Source organism: Mobula birostris, chromosome 2 (assembly GCF_030028105.1).
Source record: "Mobula birostris isolate sMobBir1 chromosome 2, sMobBir1.hap1, whole genome shotgun sequence".
NCBI lineage: Eukaryota > Metazoa > Chordata > Chondrichthyes > Myliobatiformes > Myliobatidae > Mobula > Mobula birostris.
This window is the reverse complement of record NC_092371.1, coordinates 98,951,614-98,979,406: the sequence shown is the minus strand read 5'-3', so window position 1 is coordinate 98,979,406 and position 27,793 is coordinate 98,951,614. Positions and strand designations below refer to the sequence as shown.

The 27,793-nt window shown below is 44.2% G+C and overlaps 1 protein-coding gene across 3 annotated transcripts in view; it reads left to right on the top strand.

Moving 5' to 3' along the window:
- Positions 1–27,793, top strand: part of LOC140188970 (sialate:O-sulfotransferase 2-like) — a 462,780-nt gene that overhangs the window by 387,163 nt on the left and 47,824 nt on the right. For 2 of the 3 annotated variants that reach the window (XM_072245635.1, XM_072245642.1), the window contains exons 7-9: positions 2,768–2,942; positions 4,396–4,560; positions 26,090–26,290. In XM_072245635.1, the coding sequence (XP_072101736.1) occupies positions 2,768–2,942; positions 4,396–4,560; positions 26,090–26,290 (541 nt within the window). The remainder of the gene's footprint in view (positions 1–2,767; positions 2,943–4,395; positions 4,561–26,089; positions 26,291–27,793) is intronic. The other variant, XM_072245649.1, reaches the window with a different exon arrangement.

The window sequence follows — 27,793 nt, the reverse complement described above, 5'->3', positions numbered from 1 at the left end:
ATTACCCACCAGCTGACAGCTTTCTGATCCAGTGGAGACAATTTCACTCACCTCAACTCTGAACTGATTCCACAACCTATGGACTCACTTTCAAGGTCTCTACAACTCATGTACTCAGTATTTCTTATTTATTTACTTACTTATATGTTATTATTGTTATTTGTTCCTTTTTTTGAAATCACACATTTTGTCTTGTTTTGCACATTGGTCGTCTACCTGTGTTTGTGAGCAGTTTTTATTTCTTTGTTCGATTGTGAGTGCCCACAAGAAAATTACTCTCAGGTACCATTTGGTGACAGATACCAACTTTGATAATAAACTCACTGTGAATGGTTCTCCCACGGCTCCTCATTTCTTTTCCAGCCAGCTTGGTGCCATGTAAAGATAATGATAAAGTTTACTATTATTCGTCACAAGTACGCCAAAACATCAAAACATACAGTGAAATGCATCACTTGCCAGCACAGTCCGAGGATGCGCTGGGGGCAGTCTGCAAGTGTCGCCAAGCTTCCAGTGCCAACATAACCTGCGGAACCTCTCCTTACAGCACTTGAGCACTAATCCTGGCAACATCCCGGTAAACCTCGGCTGCATCTTTCCTGTAGTAGGGTGACCTTGGAGCTCCATTTTCAGAGACGGAATAAAGTTTGGAATAAGGGGGATCACATCAAAATCCCAGGGAAGAAACAGAAATCTTTGAGAATTTCTTCTTGGATGAGGGAACCATAAAACATACTTTTTCACTTTATTCATGAACAGGAAGTGGACAAACCTGAATTTATTTCCATCCCCGTGATGTACATTCAGTGTGAAACATACAGTTTTCTCCATGTCTGCCTATGTGTTTGTATTGTGATGTAATATCTAATTGGGATGTTTAGTTCTCAATCAATGTAACTGTGTCACAAGTAGCCTGCCTTCCAGTTTCAGGTGTCAGCAATTAGTGTGTTGTCTTGTTTATAAACCTTCTGCTTTTGGCCGTCCATCCATAAGTCTCAATGTATTGAGGAAACATTGTGGAAACAGTCAGGGCATTGGAGTCACATATGGGCTAAATTGGGTAAGAGTGACAGATTTCTTTCTGTAAAGGTCTTTAACGAGTCTGAAGTGTCTTTCTTTTTAAGTTTCAACTTTACCTCTGTCAGTAATAGCTCTATTAATTGGATTTATTTAGTTACTTGTATAGATTGACATTGAGTTTCTGACTTGGATTAATGGTTTAGAAACTTCACTGCAGCAAAAATACAAGTCAGGAGGATGCTGTACGTTGCAGCTTTATAGAACTGTAGCCAGACCACTTCCTCATTATTACATCCAATTCTGTTCACCTCATGAAAGGAAAGGTGCAGAGGATTTGGAGAGGGTGCAGAAGAGGTTCACCAGAATACTGTCCGGATTAGAGGGCATGAAATATTGTGACCAAGTTATCAGAAGATTGATGCCGATAAGAAAGAGACAAACGGGGGAAACATTCAAAATGCTAATAAGAAAGAGACGAGAGGGATTAACGAAAAGGAGGCACGGTTCCGAGTATTGTCAGAGACCGGTTGCTTTGAACCTGAACTCTTTGAAGTTTGATGGATGGGCGATACCCCAGCAGGGGGATAATAGGAAAAGGTTCGCTAAGGCAAGACACACCACGACACCACGAGATAACGAGACCCTGGAAGTGCGGTGTGCCCCCACAAGTTGGTAGGCGTTTTGGACGTCTGGCCGCGGGACACCAACCATAGACGCACAGGGTGAGACGGTACGATCGGCGGGAACCTGGTGTGTGTGTCCACCCTTGCCTGGGTGCCGGGTTCACCGCAGAAGAACGATTGTATCCGGAACGGAGGGGTCACAGTCGGTGACCTCAGAAGACATTAAAAAGGGCTCGTGCCGAAAGCTAACTGCGAGGAATATCAAAGGTCTGTTGAATCCGATTTGAATATCAGCATTCGCTCTCTCTCTCTCTCTCTCCCCAACGGCACGACGGCGATTACTGTGAACTGAAACTGAACCGAACTCTGTGTCACTTGAGACTGATCATTTTACCCCTAGACTGCGATAGAGCTTGATTGATCCTATTATCCTAGTTCCGTGTACATGTGTGTTTATTCATTGATAACCTGTGTTAGAGTACTGTGTTACTTATTTCTTTAATAAAACTTTCTTAGTTCCAGTAATCCAGACTCCAACTAAGTGGTCCATTTCTGCTGGTTTGGCAACCCAGTTACGGGGTTACGTAACAATATGAAGAGAGTTTGGACAGATTGGAGTTGTTTTCTCTGTGGCCGCAGCGACTGAGGGGAAACATGATAGACTTCTATAAGACCTTGAGAAGCAGAGATAGAGTAGAATAGTCTGTACCACTTTTTCCCCACGGTCAAATCCTCTCCAATTAGAGGGTACGCATTTAAACTGAGAAGGGGGGTAACTTCAAAAACGGGGCTAGTTTTGACAGAGAATGGCACGTGCTTGGAATGCACTGCCAGGGGTGGTAGTGGAAGCAAATACAATAGAGTTTAGGAGGCTCATGAATGTGCAAGGTATTGACAGGTACGGCCTTCGTGCAGGCAGAGAGATTAGCTTAGTTAATCTTTTAATTACTAGTTTAATTAGTTCAGCACAGCGTCACGGGCCCAAGGCCCATTCTTGTGCTATACTGTTCTACGTTCTCAGTCTCAGGATTCAATCTACAGTGATGTGTTTATGCAAAGAAGTTTTTTTTCTTAAATAAGGGTTTTGTTTTGTGCTGAAGTACAGTGGCCTTCTCTCTCTGCAGGAGTACACGCTGGCTGTGCTGGGAGGCGTAATGTGTCACTGTGGTTTTCCTACCATGCATTTCACACTGCATGCCCCAGAGGACGAGCACCTGTGTGCCCAGAAATGCACCGGTGAGGAATACGAGCACTGCGGGAATGTGGAGTACTACGTTGTTTATCAAACCCAAGTGCAAGGTAGGGTGTAAAATCAAAGGCCAGTTTATTCCTGTATGCACAAGTACATTGTACACAGGTGCATTACTCAGAGCAGCATTAGAGACACAAAATTGACAAGGAACACATAAATTATAGAGAAGCAACTCAATTTGAACAGAAATGAAAGCCCATTGCATTGCAATGGCCATAATGAGCTGGTGATTAGGAAGGTGCAGGTTGGTTCAAGAACAGAATGGTTGTGGGGAAGAAGCTGTTCTTGAACTTTCTGAGACTTCAGGCTTTTGTACCTCTTGTTCAATGGTAGCTGTGAGAAGATGGCATGGAGCAGATGTGGGGATCTTTGAGGATATGGTTGCCTACTTGGGGCTATGTCTCATGAGATACTTTGAACAGGGAGAAGGGATGTGTCTGTGATGCATTGGGCTGAATTCACTATCCTCTGCAGCTTCTTACGTTCCTCTGCATTCAAATTGCTGTGGCAGATAATAACTTGGCAAGTTTTTTACCAAAGGACATAGAGCATTACAGCACAGTACAGGTCCTTTGGTCCATGATGTTGTGCTGACCTAAAAATCTACTCCAAGATCAATCTTGCCCTTCCCTCCCACATAGTCTCCATTTTCTATCATCCTTGTGTCCAGCAGTTACCAAGTTATATTGGAGTTTTCCTGCAATTAGATTGATAACTTGATAACATGCACACACACACACACACACACACACACACACACACACACACACACATCGAGAAAAAGAGAAAATGTATTTCCATAGCTCCTTGTACAAGCACTGTGCTTTATAGCCAGTGCAGTGTTGATTTCAGCGCAGATATTGTTGTAACCATGGAGGGAATTTATCTGCTCAATATGCCATGTCACAATGCGTAGGTTGTGTTACAAACAACAAGTGTGTGTTGTACAATGTGAGCTCATATGGGTGGGATTCTGGACAGGATTGACAGGATACTGCTGTCCCAGGTGGAGAGTCTGGGCCAGAAGGTTCAGGTTTAAGATAAGACATCAGCCACTTGGATGTGAGAGGAGAAACCTCTTCACTCAAGACAGGGTGCAAGTGTTTCTTCCAAAGAGCTGTGAATGATCAGTAGTTGAGGATATTCATGGATTGGGAGATGGACAAAGGGAACTGGGGCTATAGGATCAGGCAGGGTTTTGGATAAGGTTCAGTCTCAGAAATGGAGATGCTTGAATCTGGAGCAATAAAACAAGCTATGAGGACAAGTCAGAGGGCCGAGCAGCATCTGTGGGGGAAAAGGAATTGCCAATGTTTAGGATTAACACCCTGCACCAGGACCTGTCTTTTGTTGACAATTCCTTCCCCCCCCCCCAACAGATGGCCGTCACTTGCTGAGATCCTTCTTTCTTGTGATCTTACTGAAAGGACTGGACTCTTGACCAAATGGTCCACCTGCTCGATGCCTAATGCTTCAGTGAATGTCTGATTGTTCTTACAGATAACCGTTGCATGGATCGGCGGTTTCTGCCCGTACGCTCAAAACGCCTTGTGGCCTTGGCCAGCTTCCCGGGAGCTGGGAACACGTGGGGCCGACACCTGATGGAGCTCACCACAGGCTACTACACGGGCAGCTATTACTTTGATGGCTCTCTCTACAACAAAGGTAGGATCCTTGGAAAAATACAGCAGCACCAGAGGCTTTGTCTGAGATGGATGTAGAGCTCGGGTTCAAGGCCCAGCAGGAGTCTCCGGACAGGAGTCTGAGACCCGACGCAGAAGAAGCTTAAACCAAAATCATTGTTGGCATATGGTCACTGCTGTGCTACTAACGATGGAATTGGTCGACCAGGAGCTGGCATGGACTGGCTGGGTTGAATGGCCTCTGTCACAGCAAGCAGCTTATCCCTGATGTCCATTGTTTCACCATTGGCAACCGTACCTTCTGTGTTCCTGTCTTCTGGAACTCTCCACCCACCCCTCCACATCTCTCGCTCTCTTGCTCTGTACCTCCCTCTCTCTCTCTCACTCTTTCTCAATCTCTCTCTTTCTATTTCTATCTCTAGATCTTACTCCCCCCTCTCTCTCCCTATCTCTTCCTCCCTCTCTCTCCTCTTGCTCTCTCTCCTTTCCTCTCTTTCTCTGACTCTCTCCTTGCTCTCTTTTTTCTCATCTGTGCTCCCCCTCTCCTTTCCCTCTCTCTCTGTCTCCCTCTGTTTCTCCTTCTCTCTCCTCTCAGTCTCTTTTCCCTCTCTATCTTCTCCTCCCTTCTTCTCTCTCTTTCTCTCCCCACATCTCTTTCTTCCCCTCCCCTGCTCACTCTCTCCCACTCTCTCCCTCCCACATTCCCTCTCTCTCTCTCTCCCCCTCCCCTCCTCGCTCTGTCCCAGTCTCTCCCCCTCTCTCTCTCTCCCCCCACATTCTCTCTCTCTCTCTCTCGCTCTCTTTCTCACTCTCTCTCTTTCTCTCTTTCTTTGCTCTCTGCCATTCTCTCAATCCCTGTGTCTAGTGTTCTTTGTTGCCATTACACCATCAGTTAATTAAATTGGGCAAGGCCCATTTTGTTTCTCTCCTGTCGTTTGTCGTCGTTCCAAAGAGTCACCAAACGCTGCAGACCCTTTGGCTCATCTAGTCTGTGACAAACCATTAATCTGCCTCATCCCATTGACCTGCACCCAGACCATGGCCCTCCAGACACCCCCCCATCCATGTACCTATCCAAATTTCTCCTGTGTTGACATTGAACCCTCACCACCCACTGAGTGAAGATGTTCCCCTTTCACTCATAACACGTGACCTCCAGTTATAGATTCACCCAACCTCAGTGGAAGATCACTTGCTTGTATTTACCCTACTGATACCCCTCTCATTCTCCTACACTCTAGTGAACAAAGTCCTAGCATTCAGCCTTCCCCCTTAGCTCAGGTCCGCAAGGGATTCCAATGAAAAGGGGCTTTGTGGGAGATCGTTGTAGGGCAATGTAATTGGTGGAATGTACATAATTCACAACCACCAACATTTAGTTGGGGTTTCACTTTAAGGGGCTGGTCTGATGTGATGACGTTGTTACGTAAAAAGCTTTAGTGCGCTTATATGTTTAGGTTTTGAAGCTCAGTGGAATGTGTTACGGTTTTCATTAAACATAAAACACCTCACTTAATTTAATTACAAAAACCATTGGTGACCCTGATGCTGTAGGATGATTCCAGAATTATTGAACATGTTGGCCAATGCAATCACTTTGAAACTGTCGGAGTTTTGGGAGCAAAACCCCATCACTTGGTTTGTACAAGCTGAGGCCCAGTTTTCTCAGTGAGAAACCACCACCAAAAACACCAAATTCTACTATGTGATAACATCGCCCAACATTTCCACGGCTGTGAGAGTTGTAAGTCTGCTTGGACACCTGCCTGAACACGATAAATAACGATAGCTGAAAACTCACCTTTTGGACTTTCAGAGTCTGAATGCACCAAACAGTTGCTCCTTTTATCCGGTCTCAGCGATGCTAGGCCTTCGGAGCTAATGGACCAGATGCTGTCTCTCCTGAGAAATCAACATCTTTGTTTAATTTTTAAAGAACTCATCTTGCAGCAAATGCCTGATCCAGTCGCATAGCCCTCGGGATTTCACCTGTGCTGGACTACAGGGAGGTTGCTAAAATGACTGATAGTCTAGACTCAGCGAGGCAGCAGTGCATCATTCCTCCTCCTCTCTCTACGCCAACAGGCCTGGAGAGCAAAGCCCCCAACATAAGGACATTCACGACTCTGAAACAGATGACGCCGGGCGTGTGCTCACTTTGGTACGAATGCTATGAAGTGCCGACTGCCTTGCAGCTTCGACATCAGAAGTCTGTGAACACAGTGGGTTCCAGCTGCCAGGGTCACCTACTGTTCATTATGGACACCCTTTCAAGGCAACACTTCCTGGGTGACAGGGGTGCTGAAGTGAGTGTGCTGCCAGCATTGCCTATTGATGAGAAGGCAGAGCATAGAAACCTCACTGGAGGCCTCCAAAGACAGCAGGATGCAGATTACGGGACAGGACGGGTGACATTCTGCATCAGTGGGTGACATTACACCCCCAGGTCACTGGCACTGAGGTACCGTGCCACCCTAAATTATATGAAGAAAATGTCTGTGAATTCCTGTTGCTTTAATTGAATGGATTATTTCTCTGACATGTTAGTTTAAATAGGCAGTAAGTTTAAAATTATGGAGCTTTTGATGTCTCTGGGCCTGTACTCTGAGGAGCTCAGGAGGATAGGAGAATATCTCATTGGAATTTACTGATGGGTCTGGACAGGTTGGACGTGGAGGTGTTTCCATTACCAGCAGAACCTAGGATCTGAAGCCACATTCTCAGAACACAAAGATGCCCCTTTAGAACACAGATGAGGAGGAATGTCTTTAGCCAGAGGGTGGCGAATCTGTGGAATTTGTTGCCACAGATGGCTGTTCAGGCACAATTATTGGGTGTATTTAAGGCAGAGATTGATAGGCTTTTGATTGGTAAGGGGGTTAAAGGTTACGGGGAGAAGGTGACAGGATGGGATTGAAAAAAACATCAGCTACGTTTAAGTGGTGGAGCAGACACAATGGGCTAAGTGGCCCAAATCTGCTTCTCTATCACATGTTCTTATGGTCAAAATTACCATAATTTGTTATTGTCATGAGGACGGAGGTACAGTGAAAACTTTGTTTTGCATGTCATCCACACAGATCCTTTCATCACATTAGTACATTGAGGTCGTACGAGGGAAAACAATAACAGAATGCAGGATAAAGTGTTATTGTGACAGAGAATGTGTGGAGCAGGCAGACAATAGTGTCCAAAGACAACAATGAGTTTGATTGAGGTCAAGAGTTCATCGTATTGGACTAGGGCACCTTTCAATAGTCTCATAAAGATCCTTGAACCTGCTGGTACGTCCTTTCAGGGTCTTGGTGATGGGAGAGGGGTGAAGAGAGGATGTCCAGGGCGGGTGCGGTCTTTATGCCCGCTGCTTTACCAAGGCACTGAGAAGTGTGGACAGAGTCCATGGAAGTGAGGCTGTTTAACTCTGTTCACAATTCCCTGCAGTTTCCTGACATTGTGAGCAGACCAGTTACTGTGATGGATCTGGACCAGATGCTTTCTATGGTGCATCAGTAAAAATTGTTCAGGGTCGAATGGGACCTGCCAGATTTCTTAAACCTCCTGAGGAAGTAGAAGTGCCGATAAGCTCTCTTGTCCATGGTGTCTCTGGTTGGACCAGGTCAGACTGTTGGTGATGGAGAGATGCCATTTTCTTTCTGGTCCATGGTGTCTCCGTGGTTAGACCAGGTCAGACTACTGGGGAAGTAGAGATGCTGATAAACTTTCTTGTTCATGGTGTCTCTGGTTGGACCAGGTCAAACTATTGGTGAAGTAGAGATGCCGTTTGCTTTCTTGTCCATGGTGTCTCTGTGGTTGGACCAGGTTAGACTATTGGTGATGTTCACTTTTAGGAACTTGTATCTCTCCACCCTCTCAACCTCAGCTTCCTCTGTGAACTGAGAATCAGTGAAAATCTCTGTATTTATTTGAGCAAGGTGTTACACAGACATAGACGAGTACAGCACAGTACTGGTCCCTCAGCTCGGGATGTTGTACCAACCTATATCAACCGGCTCCATGATCAAACTAATGCTTCCCCCGAACACATCCTATAACTTTTCATTTTTCTTACCTCCATGTGTTTATCTGAGAGGTTTTAAGTGACCCTATTGTCTCAGCCTCTACCATTACGGCTGACGATACTTTCTGGGTCTCACATCCATAAACTGACACTTTCTGAGCCAGCTCTCCCACCTGCTGGTTGCTGAGGCACCAGAAAGGAACGTCAAAGCTGAGATTCCAAACTGACAATGGTCCTTGTTCATCGAAACATCAAAACATACTGTGAAACGTGTTGTGTGAGTCAACGATCACCACAGTCCGAGGATGTGTGGGAGGCAGCCTGCAAGGTTGTTTATTAGAGATACTGCACGGTAACCGGCCCTTCTGGCCCAATGTCCCAGTGCCACCTAACCCATCTGTATGATTTTGGAAATGGGAGGCAACCAGAGAACTCAGAGGAAACCTACACAATGACGGGGAGAACTTGCAAACTCCTTATAGCCAGCAGCAGGAATTGAACTCTTCACTGGCGTTGTAATGGCACTGTGATAAACACTACACTAGAGATCCACAGTGTTTCCGGTGCACAGTCCTCTGACCCACAGGAAAGATTCAATTCCAGGAAACACACAGTACTCCGACAGTCCGACCCTCAGGAAAGGTTTCAATAATATTGAAAGAATGCAAAGGAAATTTACAGGGACATTGCCGAGACTTGAGGACCTGAGCTATAAGGAAAGGTTGAATAGGTTAGGACTTATTCCCTGGAGCGTAGAAGAATGAGATAAGATTTAATAGCGGTGTACAAAGTTAGCAGGGGTACAGATAAGGTAAATGTAAGCAGACTTTTTCTGCTGAGTTTGGTGAGACTACAACTAGAGGTCATGGGTTGAAGGTGAAAGGTGAAATATTTAACAGGAACCTGAGGGTGATCTTCTTTACTCTGATGGGTGGTGTGGAACAAGCTTGCATTGGATGTGGTGGATATGGGTTTGATTTCAATATTTAAGAGAAGTCTGGATTGGTACATTTTTGGGAAGGTTATGGAGGGTATGGTCCAGGTGCAGGTCATTCAGACTATCGGAATAGGCAGAATGTCTGGTGGCACAGTGGTGTAGTGCTTAGCACAACACTTCACTGTTCAGGCAACCAGGGTTCAATTCCTGCTGCTGCTCTTTGTACGTTCTCCCCGTGACCATGTGGGTTTCGTCTGACCATTCCGGTTTCCTCCCACAGTCCAGAGACGTACCAGTTGGTAGGTTAATTGCTCGTTGTAGATTGTCCCATGATTAGGCTGGCGTTAAATCGGGATTTGCTGGGCATCACATCTCAAAGGTCTGGAAGGATCTACTCTGCACTCTATCTTTAACTGGATGCAGGGTTTGGGATGGACTAGATGGGCTGAAGGGCCTGTTTCTGTGCTCTATGACTCTGTGTCTCTGTACACAATACCTCAGGTGTACTGGTGCAGTGGGCAAGTTGCTCAATTAACAGCCAGTATTCTGGATTATTACACAAGTGGCCCGAGTTCAAATGGCAGCTGGGGAATTTAAATTGAAGTGACTACGTAAATAAAGATGCAGTTTTTATTTATTAAAGCATTGTCAACAGTAACCATGGAACCGGCAAATTGCCATAGAAACCCATCTGGCTCTCTGATACCCTACAGTTAAGAAAAACTACAACCATACCTTGGTCTGACCTACGTGACTCCAGACCACTAATATAGCTGACTTCTCCTTTGCTCAGGTAATTCAGCATAGACAATAAATAGTGGCATTGCTGGCAGTGTCTGTGAATTAATAATAGGTTAAAGATGTCACTGTGACTTTAGAGATTATATTTAGTAAAGGCACGTTGTAATATTCCACTGACAGCTGTTCACTGGTGACTGAGAAGCTCTCCATGACCCTGAGGCATCGGCAGCCTCCAGCCACCCGCTGCCAATGTCACCATCAATCATGGAGACAGGGCTGGAGTGCTTCATTTCAGCCTTTAATGTAAAATACTGGATTTGATGCAGGATGCCCAGTACGTCAGCTCTTTTGAACTGCAAATTATGAATAAATCCAGCTGGTGAATCAGATAAAGGAACGGATAAACACAAGAAATTCTGCAAGTGCTGGAAATCCAGAGTAACACATACAAAGTGCTGAAGGAACTCAGCAGATCAGACAGCATCTATGGAGAAGAATAAACAGTCGGCATTAACAGCCTCTTCATTCAGCGGTCCTGATGAGGGGTTTCAGCCCGAAATGTCAACTGTTTATTCCTCTTCATAGATGTTGTCTGACCTGCTTAGATCTTTCAACTCCTTGTGTGTAGGTAAGGAACTGATTCCCCAAACTCTTAACTCAGGACTCAGAATTCACTGCTCAGTGTTTGCCAAGAGAAGAGATCCTGAAAGCCAGTTCATAGATCAATAAGATTAGAATAATCAACTGGTTTTAAAGGCTGCAGAGTCCCAAGATTCTTCCCTCGGAATGATGTTGGAGAATGTGGGAATCTTTAGACTTTTGGTCTTTCTAAAGAATAGGCTTTAGTTTTTATAACTCAGGAGTACTTCTGAAGAACCAGAATCTGATTTATTCTGACTGACTTACTGTCATACAGCAGTGATAGTATATCTGATTCTGACATGAAATTTGTTGATTTGGGCAGCAGAACAGTGAAAACTCATGGAGCCACAGAACAATAAAGCACATCTTTGGCCCGTCTGTTCTGAACTGACATTCTGCCAAGTGGACCACAGCCCTTCATGCCCCTCTCATCCATGGACCTATCCAAACCCCTCGTAAGTGCTGAAATTGAACCAGCACCCACCACTTCCACTGGCAGCTCATTCCACACTCTCACCACCCGTTCCCCTTAAACATTTCAGCTTTCACCCTTAACCCATGACCTCTCATTCTAGTCTCGCCCAAGACATAAAATTACTAAAAATTGCAAAAATAATATGAAAGAAGAAACATTGAGGGACTGTTCTTGGTTTCATGGACCATTCGGAAATCTACTGATTAGGGAGAAAAAGCTGTTTCTGGATTGTTGCGTGTGAGTCTTCAGGCTCCTGTACCTCTTCCCTGATGGTAGCAATGAGAAGAGGGTATGTTCCAGATGGCGAAAGTCCTTAATGATGGATGCTGTTTTCTTGAAGCACCATGGCTTGAAGATGTCCTCAATGGCGGGGAAGATTGGAACTGGCTGACGCTACAACTCTCTGCTGTCTTTTGCCATCCTGGGCATTGGCATCTCAATGTTAGCCTGTGATGTAACCAGTCAAAATGTTTTACTCCATATGTCCATAGACATTTGCAGTCTCCTCAAACTGCAAGCAGAATAGAGGCTTGTCCCATGATATTGAGCCCTTGCTTGCCAGGTACCTATACACTTAACAATGTCACTTCCTCAAGCTGGCAGCTGTACCTGCTCATGATTCTGGCACTGGGGATCAGAGGCTCAGAACAGGGAGGCCCACGTGAGTCCAGGAACATTCAACATTCACCATTCTAGTTTATCTATCATGCTACACCGAAACCTGCAGTGAAACCTGTCATTTGCATTAACACCCAACACATACCAGGGTTTGCTGGGGGCAGCCGACAAGTGTCGTCATTCATTCCACAGCCAATCCGACATGCCCACAATGTTCAGCAGAACAACACAGACGACAACAAGCAACAAAGACACAACATCAAAAACAAGCCCCATTCCTCCTCCCCACCCACACACACACACTGTTCTTTAACCCCAGGACAGGCATCCAACCTCCAGCCTCCAGTGGACATGGGCTCGGACTTGCAGATATTAGTCTTTGAACTCCCCAGCAAACTCACAGAGACTCACAGACACAGCTCCAGCCAACGGGCTTCAACATCCAGACTTCCAATTTAACTCTTGAGCCTCGATCGTCAGCAACACTTCCAGGATACGCCAAGCACCAAATCCTAGGTCTCGAACTCCAGACTCGCTGATGACAGGATGCTGAACACTGGTCTCAGCTATTCACAAACCCAAGGGGGTCATTGGAACTTGTTTCTCCTGTCAGCCTGGAGCTCTAACTCCAGAACCCATGAACAACTTTCTGAGCTGAGGCGATCTTCATCTACTCTCTGCCAGTCCAACATCTGATCAAGGATGTATCACATCCACATCGTTGGTCTTCAAATGTAGAGCGAAGACTTAGACTCTGGCCTTACAATTTTCCTGTCTGTAACCCCTAGCCTGACCCCTAACTCCCCTCCCTGTCCCCAAAGCCATCCTCACAAATTCAAAAATCAATTAAAACACAATATATCTGGGACCTGTGTGGCCACAGGGAGCAGTATCTTCATTGAAAAAGCAATAGACCTTTGCAATCCTCTGGCCACAGCGCTGTGACTGGCGGGCTTCCATAGAGAATGATGTTTAAGTCCCAGTTATTCCCAGAACAGGAGATATTTTGCTGCAATTATATGGGCCCTCGGGGAAACCATGGCTACTGTACAGGGTGCAGTTTTGGCCACTTTGCAGAGATATTTTTCGCATATCATTGAAAAGTTGCAGCAAAGATTTAAAGATTGGTTCCTCGAATAGCAAAGTTGCTCGCGTCAGTTGAAGTTTGGATTTGAGGGACAAGAGGGAATCTCATTGAACCATACAGAATTCTTACAGGGTCCATCAAGCTGGAGACAGGGATGGTGCATCTCATCCTGATATGGGAACACAGGGGTCAAAGTCAAAGAATGAGGGAGGTCCATTTGATTCTGAAAAGGGAGAGATATCTTCATGCAAAGGGCAATGGACTTTGGAATTCTCTGCACCCGAGATCTGTGGAGGTTCAGGCATTGAGTTCATTGAGAAAAGGTTTCTGACCAATAAGGAAAGTTGAAGATAATGAGATAGGGCTGAATAGCCTAGTCTTACTCCTCGTTCTTATATACCTGATGCTGAAATCACAGCTTTCAAACACATCCAAATACTATTGAAATCAATGAGATTATAACATTTTAAATATTACTAAAATTTGACTAAAATAACCTTAATTACAAAATAATTTAATTAAATCCAATTAATTAAAGAAATAGAAATGACTCACTATTTTATCTGGTACAGCAATGCCTCACCCTGGAAATGAATGGAGTCGCTGTTCCGTGGGGCGATTCCTGAACTAATTTAAAGATAATCCAAAAACTAGGACACTTCAAAACCACATCTTTTATTAAAAGTTAATTTGAATAGATTTTGCCAGTGACCAGTCGGAGTCATGCGGCTTTAGCTGAAGTGTGTGTTTTATGAATGTCAGAGGCAGCTCACCCATTATTAATTTATTTCAATGCAGACGGTGATCATTTACAGGTTAGTGATTGTGGTTTATCGCCTGTCAAGTGATGCATGGTTATTTATGGAGCTATCCACTCTTATAAACACAAAGGGCTCTTTTCAGCTTACCTCCATTAATAACTAAAGAGGGGACTAGACTAATTCTTCAGGAGACAGGATAAAAGTTCTTTAGTGAAGTGAAGGTGGTGTAAATCCCTCCATCAACCTCCAAGCAGTGAATTGTTATCTACTGTCTCTGTTGTCCACTGTCTGTGTTTCAGATCCTGGTCCAGAATAAAATCTATGATTACTTTGCAAATAATTTACATCAGATACTGACAAACAAGCAAAGGCAGGTTGGTTTACCAAACCTGCTCTGTTCATCTGGCAGAAACGATCACCTCATAGCATGGCCTCAACTCATTAACCCCAACCACACACCTTTGGAATGTAGGAGGAAACTGGAGCACCCAGAGGAAATCAATGCGGTCACGGGGAGAACATACAAACTCCTTACAGACAGCAGCAGGAATTGGACCCCTGTCTGTGATTGCTGGCACTTAATGGTGTTACACTAACCACTACACTGTTATGCCAGATGGGCGACAAAAGGTTTGGCATGGACTTGTAGGCCAAGTGGCCTATTTGTATGTGTACAGCTCTATGATTCTGTCTTCACCACATCCACCCATTCATGGAGTCTGCAGGTGCTGGAATCTGGAGCAGCCTACAATGTGCTGGAAAAGGATCTCAGCGGGTCAGGCAGCATCTGTGGTGGGAAATGGGCAATCAGCATTTCAGGCCGAGACCTTCCAGCGCAGGTGAAAGTTTTGTGTGTTTATCTATGTAGTCATAACATCAGAGTCTAATATCATGTGACTCACTTAACTTAGTGAAAAGATCAGTGACATTCAGAGATATTCAGAATTATTGATACGTTTGACAGCTGGTAAAGCCATGGGGGTGTGATGTACTCGACAGCCAATATTTGTACCATTTGATCTGCAATCCCAGTCTTCAGTGAGAAACTGGACAGCCAACTCAAAAGTTCAAAAGTACAAAGTATATCTGTTATCAAAGTATGCATAAAATATACAACCTTGAGATTCATGTTAATTGATCCTCATCAACACCATTCATTACAATATTGTGAAGGTATGGTCACTGTATAGTCTCTGCCAGGATAATGAATGCCAGTGTGTTTTGACCACTTACTGTTGAAGGATATTAATGAATGTTCAGCAGTTTATCAGTTTAACAATTCCAAAGCAGCCTACTGCTTGAAGATATTTGCTAATCCTGCTGGAATTTATCCTCTTATTATCACTTTTAGCCTTGTAATTTTTCACTTTGCAAAAGCAGTCAAAATTACTCATGCAAAAACACCATACTACACTGAGAGAAAACTTTCTTAAACACATTTCAGTGATATCCAATCAGTTGCAGTGTAGAGCACTATGTATCAGTGCAGCTAAAATGTTTGAGGTTCTCTTAATCATTTGTCTATTCTTGATGGTCTATTGGGTGACAGTGGCTTCAGCTGGTGAGACATTTGCCTCGAGGAGGCAAATATATCCACAGAAAGATGCTGGAAGTAGGCCAGCAACTACATGAAGGATCCCACCCACCCTGTCCATGGATGGTTTGTCCTCATCCCATCAGGGAGGAGGCCACATAGTATCCACACTAGGATCACCAGGCTCAAAAACAGCTATTTTCCCCAAGTAGTAAGGCTGATCAACACCTCCACCCATTAATCTACCCCTCCATGCCCCCAACCACCACTATTTTATATTTCCCATCAGTCACTTTATGCACAGACAGCCCTGTGCCTAGCATCTCTTCATGGACATACAATCGATCTCTGCATAGAAGCTATTAAATGTATTTATATTTATTGTGTTTTTAATATTATACGTTCCTTATCTTACTGTGGTTTTTGTGCTGCATCAGATTAGGAGTAACAATTATTGTGATCTCCTTTACACTTGCGTACTGGAAATGACATTAAACAATCTTAACTCTTGAATCTTGATTTGGCTTCTAAATCTCTGCATATCCCACCTCACTTTGTCCTGAGCATTTACCTATTTGATTGTACTTCTGCCCATTGATCTCAGAAATTGTCGGCAATGTGAGGCACCTATGCCTCTACATTATTGGGGTGATATACAAACGCAAGTTGTTGTTGCACACAGGCCGTCTCCATGTCATGTCATTGCAAGCGTCAATAAGCCAGTTTGTCCAATGCCAGAAAATGCACAAAATCACTGAATATCGTCTTCATACCTCCACAATATTGTCAGGAATGGTGTTGATGAAGGCCAGCTAATGTAAGTATTTATTTATTGTCTCCACCTGCCTAGTAACAAAGACACAAGATTTATTTATTTACTTCTTTTATTTAGAGTTACAGCACAAACAATGCTGGCAGCCCAGTGAGCCGTGCCACCCAGAAATCCACCTCTTTATCACTAGCTTAATCACAGGACAATTTACAATGCCCAATTAACCTACCCACTGCTATGTTATTGGACTGCTGGAAGAAACTGGTACAAAGTGGCGGAGAGCCAGTCGGTAACGAGGAGAACGTACAAACTCCTTTCAGATGGCACCAGAATTGAACTCTGAACTCCAATGACCCGAGATGTAACAGTGTCACACTAACTGCTACGTTACTATGGCAACTTAAGATCTGGGTGTTACCCACACCCAGCGGCTGGTTTCAATGGTCTATTAGTATTAGTGTATGTTGCATTGAGTAAACATCTTAAAGAAGTGATTGAATATCAATTTTCAAAGCAAATCTCTTAAGTGGCCTGTCATGGTAAAATCAGAAGCCTGTGTTTCTCTGTTGCTTTAAGATGCATTGGTGCCTGATTCCTGTGGGGATGTGACATGGATGATGTTGTTTCTGCAAGACTGGCTCCTATTTGAGTTTAATAATATTAATGGGAGCTCATTCATATGAACAGAGTGTGCACAAGACTGGCATTTGTAAGCCAGGGAAGGCTTGGAGGGAAAATCCAACTTCAGTTAGTGCACAGTGAGATCCCACTATTGATATTGCAATAACCGGCAGCAGGAACAATACATAAACACAAGAGATCCTGCAGATGCTGGAAATCCAGAGCAAGACATGGAAAATGCCGGATGAGCAGCAGGTCAGGCAGCATCTATGGAGAAGAATGAACAGCCGGCATTTCAGCTGGAGCAGGGGTCCCCAACTTGTGGTCCAGAAACTCCTTGCTGAATGATATTGGTCTATGGCATAAAAAAGGTTAGGAACCCCTGAGCTGGAGCAATGGTCCCCGGGGGTTGCGATCCTGGAGAACTGAAGTTTCTCAGTTGAGATGGCCATTTGAAAGGATCATGGGAGTTTTGGTCCTGTGTATTCAGAGAGCATGATGAGTGATTTACAGGACAGGAGTCTTGGTCCCATGTATTCAGAGAGTGTGATATATGATTTACATCACAGGAGTTTTGGTCCTGTGTATTCAGAGTGTGATGAGTGATTTACATTACAGGAGTTTTGGTCCCATATATTGGGAGAGTGTGATGAGTGATTTACATGACAGGAGTTTTGGTCCCATATATTGGGAGAGTGTGATGAGTGATTTACATGACAGGAGTTTTGGTTCTGTGTATTCGGAGAGTGTTATGAGCAATTTACGTTACAGAGTTTTGTTCCTGTGTATTCAGAGACTGTGATGAGTGATTTACATGACAAGAGTTTTGGTTCTGTGTATTCGGAGAGTGTTATGAGCAATTTACGTTACAGAGTTTTGTTCCTGTGTATTCAGAGACTGTGATGAGTGATTTACATGACAGGAGTTTTGGTTCTGTGTATTCGGGGAGTGTGCTGTGAGATTTACATGACAGGAGTTTTGGTCCCATATATTGGGAGAGTGTGATGAGTGATTTACATGACAGGAGTTTTGGTTCTGTGTATTCAGAGACTGTGATGAGTGATTTATAATAGCAAAGAATAGCATCACAAATCAAAGATGTACCCCAAATGATGAATGATGTCACAGGAAACATTGATAAATTGAGCATTTAAAGATAGAGGAATATCAGTGAGCTGGTCTTTGGGGAAGGAGTTAATGGATTGTAGCTGTCCAGGACACTGACAATAGAAACCAAACAGGGAGATTCCTTGTGATCATTAAGCCCACAGTTTATATTGTATTTCTGTGTTTCCATAAGTCACAGAAAGGAGGCCGTTTGGCCCACTGAGTGATGCCAGCTCACTGAGCAATATCACTCCCTGTAACCCTTATCCTCATGTTCACATCCCTCTTACACAGGACAGAGTGGCCAATTGATCCAACGCCACACACAGCGTTGGCATGCTGGATGAAACCAGAGCTCGCAGGGAAACCCTTGCAGTCACAGGGAGAACACTGTCAGCACCACAGACACAGCACTGGGGGACACTGGAGCCGTAAGGCAACAGCATCACCCATTGTGCCGTCTGTCTCTAGCGACACAAACAAAATGCTGGAGGAATCCAACAGGGCAGGCACTATTGATGGAAATGAGTAAGCAGTCAACATTTCGGGCCGAGACACTTCTTCAGGACTGAGAGGGAAGGGGGAAGATGCCTGAATAAAAATGTGGGGAGAGGGGAACGAGGCTAGTTGAAAGGTGATAGGTGAAGCCAGGTGGGTAGGAAAGGTCAAGAGCTGGAGAAGGAGGAATCTGATTGGAGAGGAGAGTGGACCATAGGAGAAAGGGAAGGAGGAGGGGACCCAGGGGGAAAGTAATAGGTAGCTGAGAGAAGTAAAAAGTCTGAGTGGGGAATGTGGGCGGGGGGTGAATTTAGTTCACTGGAATGGGAAATCGATATTCATTCCATAAGGACAGAGGGTACCCAGATGGAATATAAGGTGTTGCTCCTCCACCCTGAAGGTGGCCTTATCTTGACATATGTAGTGAAATTCATTTTTTGCAGCAGGAGCAGAATGCAAGACATAAAAATTACTATAAACTACCATGAGAAATATAACAAAAATGTATCAGTTGGGCACAAAGAGAGCAAGAGGTGAGCTAGTGTTCATGGGTTCATTGTGCGTTCAGAAACCTGATGGAGCAGGGGAAAGAGCTGTTTCTGAATCATTGAGTATGTGTCTTTAGGCTCCTGTACCTCCACCCTGATGGTAGTAATGAGAAGCAGACATGTCCAGGGAGATGAGGGTCCTTAATGATGGGTGACACTTTTTTGAGGCATCGCCTTTTGAAGATGTCCTCGATGGGGAGGAGGCTCATGCCCATGGTGGATCTGGCTGAGTTTACAACCCTCTGCAGCTTTTTCCAATTCTGTGCATTGGCACCCCCTACACCTGATGGTGATGCAACAAGTTAGAAATCTGTTTGCCTTTGATTGCATCAAAATCTCCTCAAATCATCATATTAGGGAAAGGATTCAGATTCTCAGGGGGTTTGATAGATTGATTTTGAAAGGATATTCCCCCAACTGAAGGAATCTAAAACCAAGGTTCATACTATCAGTATAAGAGGTCACCCATTTTAGAGCAGATAATTAGAATGGTGCTTCATAGGAACAGACCTTCAGCTATTTGAGCCCTCGCTGAATATGATGCTGAATTTAACCAAATATCCCCTGCTTTACATGATCCATATCTATCCATTCTTTGTGTTTTCATGTATCTATCTAAAAGCCTCTTTTAAAAAACCTCTTGTCTGTTGGCATTGGAGAGAGTCCAGAGGTTAATGTGAATGCTATTACAACTCAGGATACTGGAGTTCAGAACTCAGTCCCAATGTCATAGAAAATCTGCAGCACATCACAGGCCCTTCGGCCCACAACGTTGTGCCGACCATGTAACCTACTCTAGAAGCTGCCTAGAATTTCCCTACTGCACAGCCTTCTATTTTTCTTAGCTCCATGTATCTAAGAGTCTCTTAAAAGACCCTATTGTATCCAACTCTACCACCTTCGATGGCAGTGCATTCCACGCGCCCACCACTCTCTGTGTGAAAAACTTACCTCTGACATCTCCCTGTACCTACTTTCAAGCACCTTAAAACTATGCCCCCTTGTGTTAGCCATTTCAGCCCTGGGAAAAGCCTCTGGCTATCCACACGATCAATGCCTCTCATCATCTTATACACCTCTATCAGGTCACCTCTCATCTTCCGTTGCTCCAAGGAGAAAAGACCAAGTTCACTCAACGTATTCTCATAAGGCATGCTCCCCAATCCAAGCAACATCCTCGTAAATCTCCTCTGCACTCACCTCACTATAGGAAGGATATAAATACCATAGAGTGACCAGAACTGAACACAGTACTCCAAGTGGGGTCTGACCAAGGTCTTATATAGCCGTAACATTACCTCATGGTTCTTGAACTTGTGTTCCTTTGTAAAGAGTTTGTACTTCCTCCACAAGGAATGCGTGGGTTTCCTCCGGGTGCTCCAATTTCCTCTCACAGTCCAAAGGTGTACCAGTTAGTAGTTATTGCAAATTGTCCTGTGATTAGGCTAGGGTTAAATTAGTGGGTTCCTGGTGGCCTACCTACAACTTACTGTAAATTTTATGTCCTGCACTGTAATCTTGCTTCAAAATAACAAATTTAACAACATATCTCAGTCAATGATAATAAACCTGATTCTAATTCTGAGAGTTGATGGGAACATGAGAGAGAACAGGTAACAGAGAAAGAATTGGGAGGAATAGAACAGATGGGATTGTTCTGAAATGCCAGTATACACTTGGTGGTCTCCTTCTAAGTCTTGACCATGAAACTACCAGATGGTTCACAGGTGTCCTTTGGGGAAAAGAATCTATCGTTCACTCTGGTGTGGTGTCGATGTGACTCCAGACTCACCAACATGGCCAAAGGTCCTGATCCAGTTCTGTTCTGCTCCATGTTCTCTGTGCCACCTTAGTTACAGATAACAGATCAGCTTTATTTGCCACAAAACATCGAAACATACGGTGATGGGCATTGTTTGCGTCAATGACCAGTACAGATTGTGACGTGCTGAGGGCAGCCCGCAAGCGTTATCGTGCTTCCGGCACCAGCAAAGCATGCCCATAACTTACTGACCTTGGTTCAGTAGCAACTGGGGATGGGGAAACGCCAGCGTTGTCATGGTTGTCCAGAACCCGGGAGCGAAGAAACTGAAAAACAAACATGAAAATTAGTTAGTGGGATTGACGTTAACCTTAAAGCATCGTCAGCCAATAATTACAGTTTTATTAATCAGGTTCAAAGTTCAAAGTCAAAGTAAGAAAAAGGGAAGAAAGCAAGACAGGGCCTCTACTTCCTCAGGAGTCTGCTGAGGATCGGGGTGTCATCGAAAACTTTGGCAAACTTCTGTAGAATTATGGTGGATATTGTGCTGACTGGCAGCATTACGGCCTGGTTCGGGAACACCAATACCTTTGAGCGGAAAATCCTACAAAACTTAGTGGATTCGGCTCAGTTCATCACGGGTGAAACCTTCCCAACCATTGAGCACATCTACATGAAGCACTGCCAGAGAAAAGCAACATCCATCATCAAAGATCCTCATCACCCAGGCCATGCTCGTTTCTCACTGCTGCCATCAGGTCAAAGGTACAGGTGACTCAGGACTCGTACCACCAGTTCAAGAACAGTTACTACCCCTCAACCATCAGGCACTTGATAAAAAGGGGATAACTACACTCATTTAAGGACTCTTATCTTGTTATTTCATGCTCATTATTTATTGCCATTTATTTATATCTGCATTTGCACAGTTTGATTATAGTTTACAGTTACTGTTGTATAAATAGATTTGCTAGATATGCCCACAGAAAAAGAATTTCAGGGTTGTATGTGGTGACATGATTATACTCTGATAATAAATTTTACTTTGAACTAAGTTCATCATCAAGTATGTAAATATCACCACATGCTTGAGGGCAGTCACAGTAGAATAAGAAATTCAATAGTTTCAGTAAAAACTACACACAAAGTCTGACAAATGATCAATGTGCACAAGGAGACAAACTGTGCAAATGAACCAAATATTAATAATGACTCAATAAATAATAGCCTAATGATACTGAGAGCATGACGTAGGGTCCTGGAAAGTGAGTCTGTGGGTTGTGGAATCAGTTCAGTGTTGAGATGAGTGAAGTTATCCACTCTGGTTAGAACTGAGGTTGAAGATTCTTGAAATAAACAGACTGATCAAAGGAGACAACGTGATGCTGGGTTCCTCATTAACTGGCTGACATTCAGTAATGGATATCATGACCTAGACAGATTCTTTGGAGTTTTGTTTTCAATACTTTTCCGGATCAGGGAGAAATCTTTGCATAAATTTCCCTCAGGACATTTGGTAAGTGGAGCGGAGTGTGGAAGGGCAGTTCGAGCCTGATCTGTAGGATTAATGAACAACCTGACCTTTCCGAGGCCATCGTTCAACTTCTTGATGTTAGCAAAAGCATCTGCAGATTAAAAAGGTGTAATGTTCTGCTCATGTTTGGCTTCCTAACTCTGAAAGATCTTGTACTCCTGCAAAGAGTCTTTGCTTTCTATGGCACAGCCAGGAATGCACTTTAGAAATGCTTCATTTGTTGTAGACATTGGAGCATTGTGATAGGTTCTATGTAAATGTACCATCCATTTTTCAGTGTGTCTATGGATGGTGTTCACTGACACTCCAAAACCATTCATACACTCAGTGGCCATTGGAGCGTAACCCGGTGTGGTCTTCTGCTGCTGTAGCCCACCCTCTTCAAGACTGGACATGTTGTGCATTCAGAGATGTTCTACTGTTATATCACGTGATTATTTGAGTTACTGTCACTTTCCTGTCAGCTTGAACCAGTCTGGCCATTGTTCTCTGACCTCGCTCATTAACAAGGCATTTTTGTCCAGGAAACTGCCGTTCAGGTCCCTTTTAAATCTTTTCTCTTACAACTCTCTAGCTTTTGATTCCCCAGCTCCAGGAAAAAGATTTGTACATTCACTCTATCAATGCCCCACATGGTCTTGTACACCTTGATAAAGCCACCTCTCAATCTCCTACGTTACAAAGAAATCCTCGCCTGCCCAACCTCTCCCTATAGACAAAAACATGATTTAAGATTAAAAGATTTGTTTTATTTGTCAATTACATCAAAACATAGAGTGAAAAAGGATTGTGTTGGGCAGCCCACAAGGGTTGACAGGCTTCCAGCACCAACATAGCATGTCGACAACTCACTAACACTAAAGGAATGTCTGCTGAATGTGGGAGGGGACCAGAGGGAACCTATACAGTCAAGGGGAGACCTTCAAACTCCTTCCAGCGAGTGGCAGGAACTGAACCCAGATCTTACATCTGGCATTGTAAACGTTGTGCTAACCACTATGTTAACCTGCTGTCGCTCAGACCCTCAAGTCCTGGCAACACTGCAAGTGTAGGATAGTGGAGAAAAGTTACCGACAAGAGCCTCACAAGGGTACAGAGTCATGAACGCTGAGTCTTGTACATGGGGGAAGACCCAAGACTTTATTGTAATAAGATTGCGAATGGATCAACTTGTTTTCACAATAACAAATACACATTATGTGAGTTTTGTATGTTTTGAAATGACTATTTGAAAGTCAGAGAACCACTGGAATGTACAAAGAGAATTTGTCTGCATACATAATGAGTAGCAGTTTATCATGATTTTCTCAATCCTATAAACAGCACATCAAAAGGGATTTCCCATCGGTCATCTCATAACTTGAAAGAGAATGGGATTTCTCATTGCCATTGATTTCCTTTCCCTGAATTGTAGCCAAGTCTAAACTGCTTAGCAGTCACTTTATTAACCATTTCTTGTACCTAATAAAGTTACCACGGAGTATACATTCATGGCCTTCTGCTGAGGTAGTCCATCCACTTCAAGGTTTGAAATGTTGTGCATTCAGAGATGCTCTTCTGCACACCACTGTTGTAATGTGTAGTTAGTTCAGTTATTGTCACCTTCCTGTCAACTTGAACCAGTCTCTATTCTCCTCTGACCTCTCTCATTAACAAGGCATTTTCACCCACAGAACTGCTGCTCACTAGAATTTTTTTAATGCACCATTTTCTTTAAACTCTAGAGACTGTTGTGCGTCAGGAGATCATCAGTTTCTGAAATACTCAAACCACCCCATCTGGCACCAAGAGTCAATCCATGCTCAAAATCACGTTTCTTCTCCCTCCTGATGTTTGGTCTGAGCCTCTTGACCATGCCTGCATGCTTTTATGCATTGAGTTGCTGCCACATGACTGGCTGATTAGATATTACATTCATGAGCAGGTATACAGGTATACCTAATAAAGTGGCCACGAAGTGTATTTCCCAGCTGTTTATTCAAGGTGTGGAAAGACCAAGAGATCTTCCTCATCGTTCATTGAACAGAACCACAGGTCTCTATTATGTCTACCTGAACATGGATGTCAGACTATGGCTCAACATACACAAAATGCTGGAGAACCTCAGCAGATCATCAACACTTATAGCAAGGAATAAACGGTTGACATTTTGGGATGAAACCCTTTATCATGAGTCCTGATGAAGGGTCTTGGCCTGAAACGTCAAACATTTATTGCCCTCCATGGATGCTGCCTGACCTGCTGAGTTCTTCCAGCATTTTGTGTGTGTTGCCTAGATTTTCAGCATCCGCAGAATCTCTTGTGCTTAATATTTCGGATGAAAATAAATGTCTTTTTTTACCATAATGTTCCCTTAATACTGAGAGTCGCTGTCAGTTTACCTCTGTCCTCCAAGTCTAAAGATTGTACACTTAGCTAGACAGCTGAATTTAACAACCTCGATTCAATTGCCAGGGCAGTATCTAGAGGTACACACTCCCTGGAGGTGAGACATCTCTCTCAGTGGATGTAGAAGATCCTATGACTGTATGTTGAAGACGAGCAATAGATTTATTCCATGGCTCCTGTGTAATGTGGCTAAGTATCTGTTCACTGTACAAAGGAGTAGAAGCTGGCAGATAAGAGGTGAGACCAGGTGAGGGGAAGGAGGGAGGGTAGGCGAGGGAGGGATGAAGTGAGAAGCTGGGGTTTGAGAGGTGGAAGAGGTAAAGGGCTGAAGAAGATGGAATTTGATAAGAGGACAGTGGACCATGGGAGAAAGGGAAGGAGGATATAACCAGAGGGAGGTGATGGACAGATGAGGAGAAAAGGAGGGGTGAGAGGGTAACCAGAAAGAGGAATGGAAAAAGAGTGAAGGGAGAGGGAGGAGAAATTACCGGACTTTGGAGGAATTGATATTCAAGCTACCCATACAGAATATGGAGTGTTGTTCTTCCAACCTGAACGTGGCCTCATTGTGGCAGTAGAGGAGGCTGTGGACTGACATGTTGGAGTGGGATTAGGAAGTCAAGATGTGATGACTCCATTTTCAAGCAGTCTCACAGTCTGAGCGCCAGTACAAAGATTGGCCAATAGTACCATCTGTGGCTCGGTGCTCCAGGGTAAACCAGGAACTGACAGGGGGAGGAGGAGAGCCAGAGGCAGTACGGTAGCAGAGTGGTTAGTGCAATTACTTTACAACACCACCCATCGCTGATCAGGGTTTGATACCCTCTGCTACCTGTAATACTAAGGGTGGCTCAGTAGTGTAGTGGTTAGGACAATGGTGTTACAGTGCACTGATCACTGATCGAGCTCAATTCCCTCCCTGACTGTAATATTAAGAGTGTCTCAGTAGTGTAGTTGTTCGGACAATAGTGTTACAGTGCACTGATCACTGATCGAGTTCAATTCCCTCCCTGTCTGAACGTTCTCCCCATTGCACCTTGGCTCCCTCCAGGTACTCCGGTTTCCTGCTGTGGGCGGGCTGCGTTGGCACTGGAAGAATGGTGACACTTGTGAGCTGCCCCACACTGATTTGATTTTATTTGATACAAATGATGCATTTCAGTTCATGTTTCGATGTATCTGTGACAAACACATTTAACCTTTAATCTTTAGGTCATGATCAATTCTGACCTTGTGGCCTAGGGAACCTTTCCACACAATGTGAGAAGCTGGAAAGCAATAGGCAAAAGAGGTAAAGGGCTGAAAAAGATGGAATCTTATAAGAGAGGACAGTGGAGCGTGGGAGAAGGTGAAGGAGAAGGTGTTAGGCAGATGAGGAAAAGAGCAGAAGTCCACTGTCCTCGTTTCCTTTGTCCAGAGGGTGACTTCACTTCAACCCAGAACTGCTCAGAGCCCAGCAGGATCAGCTGCTGATGGTGATGCCTGTTCTCTCCTTCATTCTCCCTCAGGTTTCAAGGGAGAGCGGGACCACTGGAAAAGTGGGCGGCTGATTTGTATAAAGACACACGAGAGTGGCAGGAAGGAAATCGAATCATTCGACGCCGCAATCCTTCTTATCCGGAATCCTTACAAAGCACTGATGGCTGAATTTAACCGCAAATACGGAGGTCACATTGGCTTTGCCTCCGAGGCCCACTGGAGGGGGAAAGGTAGGTTGTGGGGTGTTGCCTTTTGCTTGTTTGAAGACCAAGGGTTCATTTACTGGGTGAAGCCAAGGGAAGATGGAACCAGTACCAGACTGAATCTGATGTTAACAATGAGATATTGGTTTGGTACTGTAACATGTACGAGTTCATAGTACAAAGGAAAACAGAACACAGTGTTACAGGGACAGAGAAAATCCAGTGCAGGTTCTCAGGTAAACGGCTAAGGGTTAGATTGAGAGGGCAAGAATTCATCTTTATCACATAAGAGATCTGTTCAATAAGAGGCTTGTAACAATGGGATAGGAGCTGTCCTTAGCCTGGTGGTACATGCTCTCTGGCTTTTGATGGGAGTGGTGTGAAGAGAGAATGTTCTGGGTGGTTGGGTTTCTGGATTATATTGGTAAACAGAGCCTATGGAGGGAGAGGCTGGTTTTTGTGATGGACTGAGGTGCGTACAGAACTCTCAGCAGTTTCTTATCATCACGGACAGGGTAGTTGCCGTACTACGCTGTGGTGCATCTGGATAGGATGCTTTCTGTGGTCCACCTGTAAAAAGTCATGATGGTCAGTGGGGACATGACAAACTCCCGTAGACTTCGGAGCAAGTAGAAGTGCTGATGCATTTGTTGGCCTTGGCATCTGCATGGCCAGACCAGGACACATTAGCATCCTTAGATTTCTGAATGGTCCATGAACCCATGGACACTACCCTGCTATTCTTCTTTTGCACAATTTGTATACATACAGTTGTTCATTTTTATTTTAACTTGTATGTAATTTCATATCTTGCCCTGTACTGCTGCCACTAAACAACAGATTTCATGATGTATGTCGGTGATAATGAACCTGATTTTGATTTGTCCTGCTTAGCTTTCCAGGAGATGGTCAATTAGAGCCAGATGCCTCCCTTCACTCCTCCCGAGAGCTTTTGCTCACAGCATCACATGACAGATACCAGACTTCTCAAAACACTCACTTCACAGGAGAGGTGGGATGGCTGAGTAACCATGGGGACAAAGGCACTTCTTTTTAATTGTGTTCTGAAGGATAAAGTGCTGAGGAAAGTACAACCGACAACCACAAGAGCACTCTGGGAGTTGTAAGAAGCAGCAAAATAATTAGTGTTGTTACCATGGCGAAGTGATAGCGGAACACATGGAGGGTTACCCTGCCCTTGTTCAAACCAGGCTAGGTCAGGCAGCTTTTGTTTTCCTTTGTCCTGATTTATTTCCCAAGAATCCTGCAGAAATGAACATTTAATAGTCACAATTCCCAGGATCGTTGCACTGGTTTGTGAAATTGCCTTACCGTTATATGCATCCGTCTGCACCCCCACCCTTTTCTTTCTTTCCCTCTCTCTCTCCCTCTGTACACAAAGAACCAGATATGGCTTGAAAGGGCTACTTCAAGAGTGAAGGGACGATTTCAAATGAGGTTGCAGGCAACATCGGATGTCTGACATCTCTGGCAGGGTTTGCAGGACATTGCGTCCTACAAAGCAAAACT